General features: G+C 37.3%; 1 protein-coding gene across 1 annotated transcript; it reads left to right on the top strand.

Moving 5' to 3' along the window:
- Positions 1-8,420: 8,420 nt before the first annotated feature.
- Positions 8,421-8,813, top strand: LOC145778416 (piercer of microtubule wall 2 protein-like). Its single transcript, XM_082589895.1, has one exon. The coding sequence runs from the start codon at positions 8,421-8,423 to the stop codon at positions 8,811-8,813; it is 393 nt and encodes a 130-aa protein (XP_082446021.1).
- Positions 8,814-18,910: the final 10,097 nt, after the last annotated feature.

Below are 18,910 nucleotides of genomic sequence, written 5' to 3' on the forward strand. Positions count from 1 at the left end.
GGAATACTGCTCGTGAAACACAACAACGGTGAAAAGTACACTAGTGTTGACATGACATTTACAAACAAATAAAACAATAAGCAACCCTATGCTCACAGACAATTTCGAAATGCGAGAACAAACGTTTTAATCAAACACTGGGACAGTGTGGCTGGACATCTCATTAGAATAACTTTAAGCGACCCCCACCTAGAATTACAATCTGATTGGTCGGTCGGTGAAATCGTATACAATGCAAAAATATGCTTTCCGGAAAGTATTTTTTGCCTTCATGCACTTTAACTCCTCAAGAAAAGTATTTTTGGTTGTACTTGTACGCTGATACCTTCTGCGGGCCGCACATATCTGCGTGGCGGGCCGCCGGTTGGTGACCCCTGCTTTAATATAATTATAGACCTGCAATAACTTATCGCTTAACTGCTATTTTATATTAACTATGAAATTACATCTACCGTCCCATTAATTGTAATACTGAAGGCAGTATAGTGTTGAGAGGGAGGTCTAGGGGATACTTTTGGGCCCGGAATGATTTTAGGGGTTCTTAACTTTTACCACAGGCACGGGAACTTGAGAAAAAAATCGCATATTCTGTGGATACAGCAAAGTGCATTTTTTTTAGAAATGTGTGATCTGGGGCCCTAGGATCTCATTAGTAACCTACCGGGGTGAAATTATCCTCTCAACGGCCCTGGCTGTTATTATTATTTTTATTATTATTATTTTTGCCTATTATTAGTTTTGAGGCCTGATTAAGAAAGAACCTACTTTTCTTTATTCAACACTGTATTAACTCCCACAACAGTCTCATAATGTCTTTGATGATTTCTGACTGTTGATACAGATCAGACTAATTCAAACATTATCAGCAGGCTCTTGGTCATTGATCATAGCCTACTGTCTAGTTTGCTTGTTTTATCGTTTTTGTGTGGTTATGGACAAAGTGTTCTCTGCAATAAAATTGTAGGCTAATATTAATTTTAACCTTCTATCAACACTTCACAAAAAAAAAAACTTAATGAAAACCTCAATTAATTCCATAGAACGCTTTATAGAAACAAGAAGTTCAATACAAAGCTCAAAATAAGTGCAATCCAGTTATGGAAATTTCCTGACTTCTCTACGCAAGAATGACCTTTTTAGTAATTTTTACTGCGCAGCCCATCTATGGCGATTTAGTCATTTCATTAGCCTTAAAATGCATAGGCTATCTTTGGCTTACCTTGACCTGTAGTCAAACTGAAAGCACACAATCCTGTAAAAAGAATGGCTTGCCATAACAATCCACATCTTGATTTAAAAGCGCATTGCATACTTTTTGTTAAAACTTAATTAGCCGTCTCCCAAAGAAAACTAAAGACGCACGTGGAACAGCTAGCGGATCACTTCTTCACATGCATCAATCAAAATGCTATTTGTGTTTTCACGCTATGCAATCTGATGCGAGCTACTATCTTCAGTAGGCTACGATCTTTTTAAGAAAGATTGAAAATGTGTTTATGACACAATTCGGAAACGTGAATGAGTTTATTGAAGCAGTCACGTCTTTGTGTTATTGATTTATGTCTAATCCGACTTACAGCTTTAATTTACTCTCTCCAGGAGCGAGTAAATTCGTAGCACGCCCCCAGGCTTTGTACCAGGCATAGGTAACGTTATGATTTTTACAATTGCAACGAACAAGCTTATTTTAAACGACATCGACAAAACTAAAGATCAGTGCGCAATTATGTATCAAAATAGCACTTAATGAATTTGTTTGTCAGAGAGAAAAAATTATATTCCGGGAAAAAATTATCATAAACCAAACATAGTCACTTGTGTCAAAATAGCGCGATTTTGATATAAACATTTTGCCAGCAAAACGTACAAAAACAAAATTGGCAAACGAAATAAAGTAGGCTCGCCGTGAAACAGGTGAGAAACAAGTTGCGAAAAACCACAGAGACAGACTGTTGGTTTTGCAGAAGACCGTTGCAAGGAATGAAAAACAATAAACACAAGTAAATAGGCTAAAACATTAATCAAATCGATTTATCAACAAGTTTCTAATGACGGCAAAACGTGTCAAATTTTATTTACTGTAGAAACACGATATTTGTCAATGTTCGATATTTGGTAAGCTTCCAACAACTAGTTTTGAATCATTTTTTTCTGGATGAATAGCCTAAGTTTGGTCCTTTGCCTTTCTAAAATACAAGCAAAAATTTTGCATCCGGAACGCATTTCGGTTAGACTTAAAAATAGCTTGGTTGGTTTTGAATTTTTATCCTCGGACTGACAAAGCATCGATAGGTTATTCCTGGTAGTTTCGCATATATTGTAATTGTAAACAAGGCCTACGAGAGGGGGGTACGGAGGGTACGGCGTACCCTTGAGGGCCCAGGCCTGTGATTGTTGGGGGCCCAAAATTGTGATTTTATAGTTTACGCGCAAAAATGTTTGGTTAAAACCATCCTAAACGACTAAATTCAAGCATAAAAGTTGTTATTCGTTAGTCCTTGGGGGGCCCGTAATGTAGCAAAAGGGCCCCGAAAGAAATTAGGTGTCCAAAGTGGTGAATTAACGCTTTACGTGCAAACATGTTCTGTTAAAAGCACCCTAAATTAAATCACAAAAGTTGGTTATGTTCCCGTCCTGGGGGGGGAGGTATAGTGTAGCAAAAGCAGGGTTGAGAAAAACCCGGGATTTTTCTTCAAAATCCCAAACCGCTAGTTTTTTTTAATGCCCCGGTGCTTTTGGGCTTTTTTGTGTTTTTAAAAACTATTTGAAAAGGGGAAAAACTTGGTTTTGAATCTTTATCCTCTGACTGACAAAGCCTTGATAGGCTATTCCTGGTAGTTTCGCATACTTGTAGAGGCTGTTGACGCAGGGCCGGTTACCGAGATTAGCAGAGTGAACTTTCCGATTGTTGAAGTCTTGTTACCGGGGAATTATTACATCCATTAGATGTCGCTGAATGGAGAGCAGTCCTTAGAATGCGTTGCTCAAGCGCACACCCCAAAAGTCGAACCAGCACCGCTTGATTGTGAAGCTTCTTCGTTCACGAAGTCACGCGCTAACCAACTGAGCTATCGGGGCGACTTAAATCTTACATTATGTCATTATTCAGATGAATGGGAATAGAATTTAATGTAGGGTAGGCCAATGCCATTCTCTGTTGTTATAAACTTGTATTTTATGATGCTCAGTCTTATCTTATCTGGCAGCAGGGCAGGGTAGGCCTATATCATATGAGGGAAATGACATATTTATCCTCTTTCATATTCAGTAGGCCTATTATTGTGCATAGCCTATTAAAATGAAAGAATAGTTTTATTGCAGCTTGGTAGGCCTACTATTAGGTATTGCTCACAAATGTCCAATTCTGCAGTAAAATGTTGTATGGTGTGCAATACGCAGCTAAGCAAGCATCACACGTTTTGTCCAAGCCAAAAGGGGGCCTGGAGTGAGAGGGGGCCCGGAATGACTCTTCGTACCCCTAGTGAAAATTTCTCTCAGAGGCCCTGCTTGTAAAGACTTTTAACGCAGGGCCAGTTACCGAGGTTGACAGAGTGAAGTTTTCGATTATTGAATTGTTGTTGCGGGGGAATTATTCCATCCATTGTAAAATAAATTGAACATTAGGTGCCGCTGAATGGAAAGCAGTCCTTAGAATGTTTTGCTCAAGCGCACACCCCAAGAGTCGAACCAGCGCCACTTGGTGTTTAAGCTTCTTCCTTCACGAAGTCACGTGCTAGCCAACTGAACAAAGCTGTGCTCAGAATTAAAGTGAACTTTTGTTCTTTGGCTGGAAACACTGGGCTGGAAATTTTGAATGTTTTTCCAGAGGTCTTAGAATGCCCTGTTGTATGCTAAAACCAGGGCTAAGTTGGATCTGAAAATAAAATAAAAAACGATTATCCCCCCTCCCTAATTTTGCAGTTTCGTAATCCATAACATAGTTGCTGATAGGTTCATTCAACAAGGTTGGTTGGTTTTGAATCTTTGTCTTCGAACTGACAACGCTTTTTATAGATTATTCCTGGCAGTTTTGCATAGGCCTACTTGTAATGTAACGTTTCGCTTTGAACAACTGACGCAGGGCCGGTTACCGAGATTGACAGGGTGAAGTTTACGACAGTTGTTACCGGGGAATTATTCAATCAACTAGGTGCCGCTGAATGGAGAGCAGTCCTTAAATGAGCTGCTCAATTGCACACCCTTGGAGTCGACACAGCGCTGCTTGATTGTGAGTCGGGCGCTTAACCACTGAGCTATCGGAGTGGACAACAAAACAAATTAACAAAGTGAGTTTATCTACGAAATAACTCTTCCAACATGTAGCCTGTGTGACTATTCTTTTTCTTTGGGTGGTTTTGAATGTAGATGTGGGCCATCCTCAAAAAGCCCTGTACAGAATAGGGCTACAAAACCGATCGAAAAAATTTACAATTAGGCTACAATAGAAAATTCCATTTTACCACAATTTATTTATTTAAGTTCAAGCTATACCTTATAGGCCTACAATTTGTATGCTACTATATAACTTACTATATTTTAATATTTTGCATCAGACGCAATATGGTCCATATTACAATCAAACATAAAATGTAGAAACAAAGCAGATATTCAACTCCGAAGAGCTGAGTCGTAATGTACTAAATACAAATATTGATAGTAACAGTCTGTTCGCATTAATTTATATATTCATTGCTTAGAAGACAAGTCACATCGGGTTACAAACTGATATATATTTAGCTTGAAATATATGTAGCCTACATGGCATAGCCTACTATATTAAATTATTATTAGCGTTAGGATGGTGCAGCGGATAAGAAGTTTACTTTCCAATTATGTAAACTTGGTTCGACACCTGGCTTAAGCTGGTTGTTGAAAAACACCGCTCACCTCTACCCAGGGTGTAATAAATTGTGTGAACATAGTTGCTGAAGAAAATTCAATTCAATTTAAGGTGGCTGAGAGAAAGGAACTGGCCACCCTCAGGGATATCTAGAGAAGGGAATATGAAGGCTCGCAGCAATTGCCTTATTCTCATGACACTACCAGGGCGGTAGTTTGCAGTGCTTTAAACATGTGGTTCTTTTTAAAATTGTAGAGAGTTTTGTAGTGCAGCTGGTACAGTGAGCTACAGAAGACAGTTAGTAAATGTTACGGAGAGCATATTTAAAGAATACTTGTTTGGAAAGACAGTTGAAAAGTTACCAGTAGGCCTAAGCTGTTTTTTTTAACAAAGCCTTTGCAGTAGGCTAGATATAAAGCAAGTATATGGGTAGTTGAATTAACAAGCAACCATAAGCATGCTGTGAATATCCAGGCCTGATGCTAATAGCGCAATGCAAGTTATCATAACAAGATTTATTAAACTGCAAGCGGTGCCAATTGTCATTTCACGATAAACACAGATTATTTACGATAAACAATAGCCCTTTTATTGTCAGACTAATAAAAGCCTTCGTATCCCCTTCTATAGATATCCCTGGCCACCCTACTCTCGTTAGTGCCGAAGGCTTAGTATATTGAGAACCTTATCTTCTCATTCTCCAAAGCTCAATAACTAAGTATTGGACCTTTACTATATTAAAATAAAAGAAACATAAATTGCATAAACTTTTTTTTGGGGAAAATTATTACTATTGAAGTCTTAACGTGGCAACACCAAAGTTACCATAGTGATGGAGGCAGAAATCAAGACTCAAGAGCAGAAGGCCAGAAGCACTGAAAGTTGGACGGGCAGTAGCCCAGCTATACAAAACTTTCTTTAGGTTGAATAGAAAAATCTTTTTGTTGCCAGGTTTACTAACTTTATATCCAAATAAATAATCATACAACTACCTCTTTCAAATCAAAAGGACCAGGGCTATATATAAGAATGAACAGTAGGCCTACCAATATCTTATCTATGATGCAACAAACACTAAGTAATAAGCAGGCCATTGTACGGTCCGTTTATTTTTGTAATTAGTTAGGAGTATTTATGTTATTTGGAATTAAAAAAGCATGTCTAAAATTAAATCCTTTTAGTTTAGTTTTGCCATGTTTTTATTTGGCGGTAGGCCTACAAAAACATCCACTTTCAAAGTAGATACTAAGCAGGTTTTCCTAGTCAGGATACAAATAGCACTATGCTTAGGCACTTAGGCAGTCAGGATATCAGATGGAAATTGGAATGGAAGACATTTTTTTTATCTCTGTAGTGAGATTTTCTTTGATTTTATCAAGTAGATCATCAATTTCGTCTCAATTTTTTTCTATCTTCACCCTTTGTGACTTTTGTAGAATTGTTGACTTCTCGCTCTAGAACAATCATCTGGGCAACATGGTCGTGTTGGTTCCATACCAACCAAAAATCAAATTATTTCATTTTAGGAATATACTAAAACAGAAAATTTTAGGGGCGTGTTGTCACAGGGGCGTGTTGTCACAGCGCGATTTCCATGTGATAACTCAAGCGTATAACTACGAGTTTTCAATGGAAGGCATAGTTTTCAGTTCTCTTTCGCACAAGCAGTGAAGATTAATAAATTTGTCACCACAGTAGAAATTATGAGGAGTGCCATTGAATTTTGGGCAAAATCAGGTTTTATAACTAAACTAAAAATGGTCTGGCAAACCAAGGTATGATCATAACTGATCAGGAAAGATACCATTCGTTTGCTTTAAGCCTGCTCTTTTCATCATACCAAACAGATAAGACATGCAAGTAGAGATGTACACATGGTTGTTGAAACCACGTGATTTCATACCACGGGGCGTGTTGTCACAGCTGTGACTACACGCCCCATGGTGTGCATTTTTGATGTAAGAAACATAAAAAAATATTTTTGCTTATACAACGAGGTAATATGCGTATTTGTTAAAATACAACGCTTTTTTAGAAAAAAAATTTAATATTAGATAAATGATACACACATAGCCTATATTCGATAGTGACACATAATTCTCAAGATGACATTTTTATTGCTTTTGACAATGGGCATAAACTTTTTACCAATATGTTGTAAATTAATTTCTTTGCATTTCGCATATTGTTTTATTCGTTCAGCCTGTTTTAAAACCATTTTTTATTGGTTTCTGTCATATTTTAATCATAAAGCATGTGCAGAAATTTTGTGACAACACGCCCCGTGCTCTGTGACAACACGCCCCAGGGTGGGTGGGGCGTGTTGTCACAGCCCATTTACTTGCATTAAACATGCATTTACGTAAAAACGAAATAATCTAGAAAAACTTTAGCTGTAGCTAAAAGAAGTCAAATGATACCTCTTTCAATTGCACTATCTAGCATCTCGATACCATTGGCACAGAACGAGATATATGCTGATTTGTAAAAATTGTGACAACATGCCCCACTTTGCCCTACCAGTATGCCTAACTTCCATCATCTAACTCTTTTCATTCCTAAAATTTGATAGGCAGCTATGATATCTCATTTTGTTGAATGCATTCTTCAAATGACTTCGTAACATTAGCCTACTGTAGGCCTAATCAAAATATTTTCAACACCGATTGTGCATCAGGAATGGCCGGAAAGGGTCGTCTACATACTGCATATACAGAAAGTATACAGAGGCCACTATGTTTTTAAAAATGTGTTTTTATCAGAATAGAACATTTTTTTTTCATGTTTCTTGAACAACTATTGCTCAGATCATGCCTACTTTGATGCATGCTTTGGTTAAGGTGGCAACTGACTTTCGTGACTTTTTGGTCTTTCATTGTCACCCTTATTGTGCAAACTATTTGCTATTTGTATTTTGTTCTCTTTCTCACTACTGGTAACAAAAACAAATAAACTATAGCGATACTGGTAGGCTACCAGCTGACTCAACTTGTTGATGATAAGCAAATAAACATAGCCTATCTTAAATTGAGTCATTATTACTAATGAATGTGGTAGGCTATGCATCTTTGAGTTGGCTTAATGTGAACAGACTTATCCTATCCAAACTTACAAAGCAAAATTTAGAGCATTTTGAAAAACCTTTTAACAAATAGTTTTATTTTACATTTTTGTTATCATTCTATAGGAGGTATTTAATTCGCAGCTTCAAAACTAAAAAAGCATTATTCCTTTTACCTTAGACTTATTGGTGCGCCTAATATCAATATCACAATTTTTTTGTATTAATATTGGAAGCAGCTGACTAGATAACTGATATAGTCTTTTGCTGCTTCCTGTCTTTCGTGGTATCTTAGATTGCTATAGTGTTATGCGTATTGTGTATAATTGTACCATACTATTCTTGCAACAGACAAAACAAAAGGTTTCTCTCTCTCTCTATGTGAAGCCTGTTTAGGTTTATTCGTTGAATGAAACCTGCAAATGATATGATCAAATAAAATAATAAAATTATATTTTTGTTTAATGTGGGGTAGGTTATTTAAAAATCTTATGTGAGGTTGTTGATGAACATAGCATTATGACCAAACAAATTGCACAACAATCTGATCGAGATCAACAATTGTCTGAATCTGAGTCTGTTCTTCCAACTACTGCCCAGGAAGCATTAACACAAAAGAAAGTCAAGTTGGTTGCCAATCTTGGAAATCCAGTATTTTCATGTGGTAATAAAGTTGAAATAGAAGAAGACAACCTGAGAAGAAACCAGGATTATAAACACTCTCATCCACTGTACAACACCTCATCAAGTGCATATGGCCAGTTTCCTTCCTCTGCAGCTTCTGTCCCTTCTACTTTTCATGGAAAAGCGCAGACTTTTTCACAACATTTAGGTGAATGTGGAATGTATAGAAACCACTCCCTGAATACTTCTATTGAAAGAAACAAATTTTGTGATGGTTTGAAATCCTAAGATACATTTTTACAAGATCAAAAACATTTTGTTTCTCATACAAAATTTGTTATTGAATTCAGGCTATTGAAAAAGAAGTAAACATGGTTCCAGAATCCAGAGACTTTCTTATGTTTTTCTTTTAGATTATGTTTCATACAAAATGTAATTGATTTGTTTTATGGAATACTGTTGTGGATTTTTACTTCTATTTGTGCAGTTAAATCATGATTTACTGGTTATTATACTGTAGCCTACCATATGTTTAACTTTGAATCAATGCAAATAATCGAGCAGGCTTATATGAAAAACAAACTGAACTGTCACTGTAGGCTTAAATCTTGATCACAGTACTGTATTTATTTATTCAGCTTATCTTACTTTTGTGTTTTTTGATCACCGCCAGTCTGCAATTGTAGTGCCAGCTAATGACACAGCAAGTTTTTTAAATTATTTTTTACAAATACTGTCAACTGTCATGCTACACATAGTAGACATTTTAAGCCAACATTTAATGTAAGGTTTCTTTTTCGAGACATATAGGCCAAGCTCACATAATATGCCATTGTTTTTACTGAGATTAAAATTCATTTTGTTTTTATGTAACCATGGCCACCTGGAGATGCGGCCTGATTTGTCACATTTTGCAGATTTTGATTACAGCTACTGCTAGTGCTTGACTGACATTTTTTGAGATGTTTTTACTTTTTGCGGTTTCCTAATGACATAAAACTTTTTTGTTGCCTTGGGGAAGCAGTAGCAAATGAGAAAAAGTAAGTTGAAAAACGCAAAATCAGACTGTTATTGAAAATTAACAGTCTGACTAAAATCTTCGAAATCAAATTTTCTTTGTTTTTCAACATGTGAGGATGTTAAAACCTATTGTGTCATCTGGGGAAAAGAATAAAGAAAGCGTAAAAATCTAATTTTTAGAAAAATTTATTTAAACGTTCGCCCAAAGTTAGAAAAACCTGGAAATTTCTGCAAAATGTGACAAATCAGGCCGTATCTTTAGGTGGCCATGATGTAACTTACTACCGTTGCAAGTTTATCCTAGTTGAGTGGAAGTTGTTTACATAGATTAGAATCATTAGATGATTGGTTTTATTTTTTGGTCAATAAATCCAGCACTGTAACCCAGTGGCGGATTCAGAACGTAATTTATGGGTGGGCCTAGGAAATATCTTGGTCACTTGGTGGGCCTTGCCTTTACCAATAATGCCACAGCGGGCCAGTAGGCCCACACAAAAGCTTAGTGTTACCGAATATCTCTTACAAATGCTGTGAAATAGTGATGCCGCAAACAATTCAGTGCCACTTGGTTGTTCTAGTGTTCAACATTAACATGTTTTTTTTCATGAGTCTGATTTTGGGTGAGCCCACTGTCAATCTTGGTGGGCCTGTACCAATCAGGCCCACCCGGTAGATTCGCCTCTGCTGTAACCTATATATTGAGGTTATTTAATTACTGTGACTTTTATCCCATGGACGGTTTCATTTTGGAAGATTAATACGTTACCTTTCTGTTTGCACTCTTAGCCTACGTGTCTACGTGATGTATCGTCTCAACTCTCAAGACTGCTTTGTCGGGGAAAAGTAATCTAAGAAATTTATAAATGTGTTTACTTGTCTGATATAAGTGGTTGCTTGGATACTTCAATAAATGATATTCATTGACATAACTTCAACGTAAGTTTTGTTTTTTTGATTGATTGATCGAATCTTTATCCTCGGACTGAGAAAAAGCTTCTTGCAGAGCTTAATTTTTATTTATTTATTTGCATCAGGCACTGAAGAGACAGGCCCAGATCATGACAGTTTCGCTTATGCCTACTTGTAGAGGCTTTGACTAGATGACTGCTTATAGTCTTTCGCTACCATCCTGATTGCGCCATAATCTAACCAACAGTTGTACAATGCATTGTTTTGACAATTACATTTTACTCTGATTCTTGTTAATATATGGCGCTGTTAAAACAAAATAAATTGACTTGACTTGAGTGACTGACGCAGGCCCGGTCACCGAGATTGACAGAGTGAAGTTTACAGTTGTTGAAGTCTTGGTGCTGGGGAATTATTCTATCCATTAGATGCCGCTGAATGGAGAGCAGTCCTTCACGTGCGTTGCTCAAGCGCGCACCCTGAGAGTCGAACCAGCACCGCTTTATCTTGAAGCTTCTTCGTTCTAGAAGTAACGCGCTAACGGCTAACCAACTGACACTGAGCTATAGTCTACTCAACCTAACTCAACTAGGTGCCGCTGAATAGAGAGCAATCCTTAGAATGCGTTGCTCAAGCACACACTCCGGGAGTCAAAGCAGCGCTGGTTGATCTCGAAGCTTTTTCGTTTAGGAAGTCACGCGCAAACCGATACACTTTCCGATTGTAGTTGTGATAAACTCTATAAAACCAAAACAAGAAAAATATACACAAAAAGTAAGGAACATGAAAAACTTTGTTACTGATGAATTCGTTTGTGATTTGGAAAATAGCTTGACCAACCAATACACAGAAAGGAATGATTCAGTTCATAGCAAATTTCATCGACACTTTTAGTGAAACTTTAAACAAGCATGCACCTTTACGATTGTTGTCTCGAAGAGAAAGAAAACTCAAGACCAAACCATGGATAACAAAAGGAATTTTGAGCTCCATCAAAACTAAAAACAAATTATATCACTTGAAAATAAAAGACCCAACAAACACTTCTGCACAAGCAACATACAAAACGCACAGAAATGTACTTACTCATACCAAAAAGCAAGCAAAAAAATGCATTACAGTTTTCTTATTACGCAAAGCAAGCACAACACTGGAAAAATATGGAAAACCATAAATGACATCATCCAGTAGGCCTACAAACATAAGCACACAGCTCACATACCAGAAGAAATAATTAGCACTGACAATGAAAAAATATCCTACCCTGCACAAATAAGTAACTGTTTTAATGATTATTTCAAAGAAATTGGTCCTTCCATGGCATCTAAAATCCCTCTACCGTCTCCTGGCTCATTACTGAAATTGCAAAGTGTCCCATTCTCCTTTTTCCTAAAACCTGTCAATCAAGAAGAAGTATTAAAACATCTTAATAATCTTTCTGTCTCTAAAAGTACAGGACATGATGGAATAGCCTACCTATAAGATTTGTCAAACTATCCTCACCAATAATCGCCCCTTTCCTCACCAACTTATTCAATGAGTGTATCGATAACGGTGTATATCCTGATGTAGGCCTACTAAAGGTCGCTCAAGTTACCCCAATCTTCGTGGCTCCAGGAAAAATTGTTCCAACTATATTATAGGCCCATATCACTATTGTCCCCCTTCACCAAAATATTCGAAAAATGCCTGTATGAACAAATGTACAATTATCTAACAAAAAAAGACCTGATCACACCACATCAGTATGGATTTAGACCACAATATTCCACTTCGTTAGCTGTGTCAAACGTTTGTGATAACATCTTAACTAACCTAGATAATAAAAATACAACTTGCTCTGTATTTCTTGATTTAGCTAAAGCCTTCGACACAGTTGATCACATTATTCTCATACAGAAACTGCAAACATATGGTTTTCGGGGCCTTCCATTACAATTGTTAAAAAGCTATATCAGCAATCGTCTACAGCACACGGTCGTCAATGGAATCTCTTCAAACTCAAGACAGGTTACCTGCGGTGTGCCCCAAGGATCGACATTGGGACCCCTTCTTTTCTTACCGTATATAAATGATTTACCAAATTCAACAAACATGAATGTTAAACTATTTGCTGACGACACCAATCTTACGATGAGCGACAAATGTGAAATAAATTTGCAGAACAATGTGAATGCAGAAATGCAAAAAGTTTACAACTGGTTGAAGCTTAATAGATTATCGTTAAATTTCTCAAAAACTGAATACATGCTAATAACAAATAAAAAACACATAAAAAATTTTAACATTAACATTGGTAACACAAGCATTCAACAAAAAGATCAAATAAAATACCTTGGCGTTTACATAGATAACAAATTAACATGGAAATATCACATAGATAAAATTTGCGGAAAAGTAGCAAAAGGTTCATGGGCGTTGCTTAAACTCAGAAATTATGTCAACACAGACACTTTAAAAGATGTGTATCACGCTTTGATTTACTGTCATTTGCAATATTGTATTTCAAGCTGGGGAAAGGCCTGTGACAGTGCACTGGATCCTTTAATAAAATTACAAAAAAAGGTTATAAGAATAATTACGAAACAAAATTACTATGTTCACACTAATTTTTTATTTTTCAAAATGAACATCTTGAAACTAAAAGACATACATAACATTGAAATAAAAAAACGTAGGCTATGTACAAAGTTCATATGAATGAGTATCCGTCTACGTATTGTGATTTATTTACAAATGCTTCATCTATTCATCAGCATAACACAAGATATCAAACAAGCAACAACTATTTTATAAATAGATCAAACACAGAATTTGGCAAGAAGTCCATGCAGGTATTGGGACCAATGCTCTGGTCAGAGGTTCCAAGTAGGCTAAAAAACTTATCATTTCATTGTTTCAAAAAAGAGATCAAAACGTTAATTTTACAAAGCTACAGTGCATCGTAAGTGATATGTTATGGAAACCAACTTGTCAGTTTTTTCGGAAACTTGATTATTCTCTGCTTGCTTCATGGAATTTTGTGTTTTGGCCTACGTTATCATCAATATGTTTGTTTGTTTTTTTTGTTTTTTTTGTGCGTATGTTGTTGTTGAAGCGCGGAAACGTTTCAATTATTTTATTTTTTCTCTTGTAAGCTTACTTTAAATGGCAAAATCGTAATTTCCGTAGGGTGGCAATTGACTAGTACAGGGGTGTGCAACGTGCGGCCCGTGGGCCGAATGCGGCCCGCGAAGAAAAATTGTGAGGCCGCAAAGATGTGCCAATTTTGAATAGTGTGCGCCCGCGAAACGTGTTTATAGTTTAGTCTGGTATGTGTGAACAATTCATTGTGGAGTGGATTATCATAGATTTCGCACCTTCTGTTAACCATTTTAGAAATCTCCCACCGGCCACCTCTAATCCATTGTATTTAATTATTTGGAACGTAAAATGTATGGTCACATAAAAGGCATTATGAACAAATTACGACTTCGGAAAGCTCACGTACAGACAAGAAATCTTTTGGAAAGCCATTCAACACAGACATTGACAAAGCACCAGCAGATGTAACTTGAACTGATTGATCTTCAAGAGAAAAACGGATGTGAAAGCAAAGTATTTAGAATTGAACTTTGGCGATTTTTACCGAAAACATCTCAAGTAAGATGACTTTCCACATTTGAAAAAATCCATGGTTTCAAAAATGGCACTTTTTGGCTCAACGTATCTGTGCAAACAATTTTTTTCTAAAATGGGCGTCATGAAATCTCCCTATCAATCGGTTCTGACGGACGAACACTTGAAAAACGGACTTCGAATTGCGATTGCACTTCTATTAAAGTAAATTTGGAAAGAGTCGTCGGGAAAAGAAGCCAGCTGCAAATTTCTCACTAAACTCGTTTAAAGTCGATGTGACAATAAATTTGAATAGCAGTTTTCTTCAGAAATTTATGGGTCTTAACTTATTTCTGCAAGGAGATAACCCCTAATAATGCCATCAGAATAACATGAATAACAAAAAACTAATTGTTTGTGCCTGCAAGTACTAAAAATCATATGTTAAATAAAAGTGCGCCCGCGGTTTCACCCAGTTATTAATATCTGGCCCTCCTGTAATAAAGGTTGCACACCCCTGGACTAGTAGACCGTATGGTCGTCTCGTTGTCTCCCTGTCGGTACGGGAACTTGGGTAACTTTTTTATTGTGTATATTGCACATTTCAAACATGTAGGCCTACCTATGTTCCTGTTACTGACAAATAAAACATTGATTGATTGATTGATACAGTTAGGCTATCGGGGCGGACAAGAGCCAACTTGAGCCACTTGCTGAAGTGTGGCTAGCTCGGTTGTCATTTGCTCAACTGCCATTTGCTCAGTTCATAACTGCTGACTTGTACGAGACTCTGCTCATAGTTTCTTTCAGGGATTTTCTTTGCTTACGTACCTTGTTTTACGTGATGAGCTAACGCATCAAGAGTGTTCCCCTCAAGACAGGGCCGTAGCCAGACCGTAGAGCAAGGGGGGGCCAACTTTTCGTTAGGGGGGGCCGAAAAAAATTGAATAATTTTGGCATTTTAACCTCTTAAACACCGGTATCCACAAAAATTGCAATATGTCAGTTTAGTGTTAAGACCAGTAGCGTAGCCAGGAATTTTGAAAGGAGAGGTTTTGACGACCGGCGGGCGAAGCCCGACGGCGTGTTCGCCTAAAACGACACTCAGCGACGGGGGGTCTGGGGGGCCTCCCCCAAAAAATTTTGAAAAATTACTTTGAATTTGGTGCATTCTGAGAGCATTTTCAACAACAATGTGGGTATGAATATTCCTGTAAAATGGTGCTGTCAGGTGGCATAGCAAAAGGATAAGATCATGTTTTCTTCAGCATTTTTCGGAAATAAAGCTAAGTCTCTATGTTTTCTTGTTGCTAATTCCTGGCTGAGATGTTTGAATGTTTGGTATTGGCACAACTCGCTCTTTTAATGCAGTTTTGTTTAAAATTAGGCAAATTTTTTTAGACTGAAAGCATCATGCTCAAGCATAAAGAGACTGAAAGCATCATTCTCAATATCGTGACGTCACACGCGTGCCAAAGGGGGGGGGGTTGTAACCCCCCCCCCTTGGCTACGCCACTGGTTAAGACCAACACTGGTCTCTTATCACGGCAACCATATTACAATGACCAACATAACAAAGCAATTGTTGACTTGTTGTATAAATAGCGGTACTTGTTACGAGCAAAAACTTTAACTGGCTCGAAGAAGCTATAGTGCCGAGGATTTTGATATAACTTATATGATTACATTCCGCCTATACAACCGTGAGCTAGTCTATTGCAATTGCAGTCGCGGATGTTTGGATGCAAGCCGTCTCACAAACAAGTCTAAATCGATAGATTTCGATACAGAATGTTCAAAGGCCATAAGCACCAAGTTTGCCTGTCTTGGTTGTAACATGCTCCGTCTAGTGGGAGCGTCAGCCCTTGTTAACACTGAGAATCCACACTCACAAACGGCAGTGCTACATTCAAATGTAGCAATATCTGCTGCAAGGTTGAACACTTCACAGATCAGAAAACTAGAAACAAAATTTATTTACACTGATTGGATTGAAGAAAAAAAATAAATACTGCTTAACTGCACAAATTTGGTTTATCACTGCACAAATTGGTTATCACTGACCCTTAGAATTAAGTATGGTAAGTAATGGGTATGAATTAAGTATGAATTAAGTATGGTAAGTATTTAAGAATGGTAAGAATTAAGTATAGCCTAATTTGTACCGGTTTGTAGGCCTGCTGGAAATCCATTCCCTTTTTGTTAGGTTATCATTCTTTCCCAAAACATTTTTATTTTACACAGTTTCTGACAATTTTTTTACCGACCTAACACGTGTTGGCCTTGGTTGAATTGAACCTGTTGAGGTTGCCAAAGGAAGAGTTAGGGGGGGGGGGCGAAATTGTTTGATTATCATAGCTGTTAACTAAACAAAACAATTGTAGTTAATTGGGCCAGTTGGAGCTCTGCAACGGGAAAATGGGCAAAATCAATATAATTGCAGCTGTTGCTCAAGAATGTTGGGATTTTGCCAGGGGGGGCAAAATTTTTTTCAGGGGGGGCGAGGCCCCCCTGGCCCCCGGCTGGCTACGGGCCTGCCTCAAGACCATCAACACTTTCGATAACCCACCAAGGTCGATCAACATAGCAACTGTCTTTTGTCTAGTTTTTTTGTTTACTTTCTTTACTCATATAAATTGTCAAAAAAAAAAATCACTAGCCTAGTCTATTTTTTTTTTTTTTTTCTAAATTTATAAAAAAATTATTGAGGTGTTGCGACCGTGCCATATTTTAAACTGATTGTCCTGCTTTGGTATCATGCACGTTATAACGTCCGCGTTTTGTCGCTTCTACCTTTTTCTAGACCTCTGTTATGCTTGTCAGGCGCGGATTTATGGGGGGGGCCCAGGGGGCCCGGGCCCCCCCGAAATTTTGTGAAAAATTGTATGTTTCCGCATCAAATGGTTTGATATGCTTTTAAACAGCTGATATTAGTCCCTCGGAATCACAATTGATGAAAATGGTTGTTTTAATGTCTATTTTCTAGCATATCGTATATGTCGTAGTATCATTGTTCATATCTGTTTAGCTTTTTCTTTCTTTTTAATTGATTTTCAAATTTTCTGGCCCCCCCCGAAAAAAACTCTTAGATTCGCGCCTGATGCTTGTCATATATAGTTTTTTCGTTGTGATGGTCAGAAATAAAAACAAACTGAACTGAACTATTTAAAGAAATTTCAAAGTCGAAGAAAACAAGAATTTGGTAAAAACTTCAGGTTCTAAGCTTTATTTTTAAACCGTTGATTGATTGATTATTTGAGAAGTCGGCAGAACCAGACTTACCAGAGAAGATTTTTTTTTAGAAATTACATTCAAATCGACAAAAGAAATTTCGGAATAGATTTGAACTGAAATGAAAAAAAGTCGGTGAAGCAGGTGGAGTTGCCTTTGCGGAATTTACGAGACAAACATGAAAAAATCTCTCAGTGATCTCTGGCAACACTGATTCTAAGATTGTTTTGAAATTAATAGACCTTTTTTTCTATCAAACGCAAGATCAATTTGTTGCATAAAATATGCATGCGTTGCTAAATTAGCCTACGTGCGTTGCTTGCAACTGGCAGCGAGCTTTGTTGATCTTAAGTATGTGTTTTCAAAATTTCTTAGCTGTTGTCACACCACCCTAATGCACCAATATTAATTGGCTTAAAAATTATTTTGTCTTGGGAGCAGCTGCTCCTGCCTAATCAGATTGAATTGTTCAACACTATTTAAGGCTTTCGCTACGTTTGTGCATTGTATGTCATTGTAAACTTATTGTGTACTGTTATAGAATAGTGATACTCATTGAGACAACACAAGTAAAATTAAAAATGCAGTACAAGGGATAGCTGGAAGCATCAAAAAAGCAGATTGGTATTGAGTTGCTTCGAATTCATTCATTTTACTTTTGTCATTAACGCGTCCGGGATGAAAAAGATACTACTAACTACAATAGTCAATATAGGCTTACCAACACGTTAATTAACAGGAAAAGGTGGCAAAATCTTGAAGGTTTAAAACGTGCCTGAATAGGGATGCAACTTACGGTATTGATTGATTCTTTATCCTCGGACTGGGAAAGCTTCTTGAAGAGCTTAATCCTGGCAGTTTCGCATACTTGTAGAGGCTTTGAATCACTGACTCAGGCCCAGTCACCGAGATTGACAGAGTGAAGTTTTCGATTGCAGAATTCTTGTTGCTAGAGAATTATTCCATCCATTAGATGCCGCTGAATGGAGAGCAGTCCTTAACGTGAGTTGCTCAAGCGCACGCCGAGAGTCGAACCAGCGCCCCTGATCTTGAAGCTTCTTTGTTCCCTAAACACATTGTACCCCCATTTCGTCCCCTGAAAAGATTAAGAGAAAAAATAGAACAAAGCCAAAGTCGCTAATTGGAGTTTCTGCAAACATTTTCAAATTTTTCCCTCGAAAAGATCGAGAGAAAAAATAGAACAAAGCCGAAGTCGCTGATCGATGTTTCCGCAAACATTTTAAAATTTTTCACAAAACAAGTGTGATTTTTTCTTTATAATTTTGTGTAGAAATGTTAGTTGGAAGTGAATAGATCATTGCAGTGTGAGTGTGGTAGCTCATGATCATTTGTAATGGAGGGGCTACAATCTTAATTCGATTTACAGTATATACTATGTATTGACCGGTAATGATTCTAAACAAAGAGAAGCACACTTGACAATACTGCTGATAATCTTGAACTGCCCTCAGTTTTAGGATTCTTAAAGGGATACTAAAGGAAAAACCTGACTTGGCGATTTTCCACGTTCTTTCTGTTTAACATGCTACCATAAAACGATTTCCAATAAAATTTTGCCCCATTGCGGTCTGACCACCATTGCGCGCATGCTTTTGTCAGAGCTTTCA

Source organism: Aplidium turbinatum, chromosome 10 (assembly GCF_918807975.1).
Source record: "Aplidium turbinatum chromosome 10, kaAplTurb1.1, whole genome shotgun sequence".
Lineage (NCBI taxonomy): Eukaryota > Metazoa > Chordata > Ascidiacea > Aplousobranchia > Polyclinidae > Aplidium > Aplidium turbinatum.

Coding starts and splice junctions, on each gene's coding strand:
- LOC145778416 (XM_082589895.1), top strand. CDS start 8,421: ATGACCAAACAAATTGCACAACAATCTGATCGAGATCAACAATTGTCT.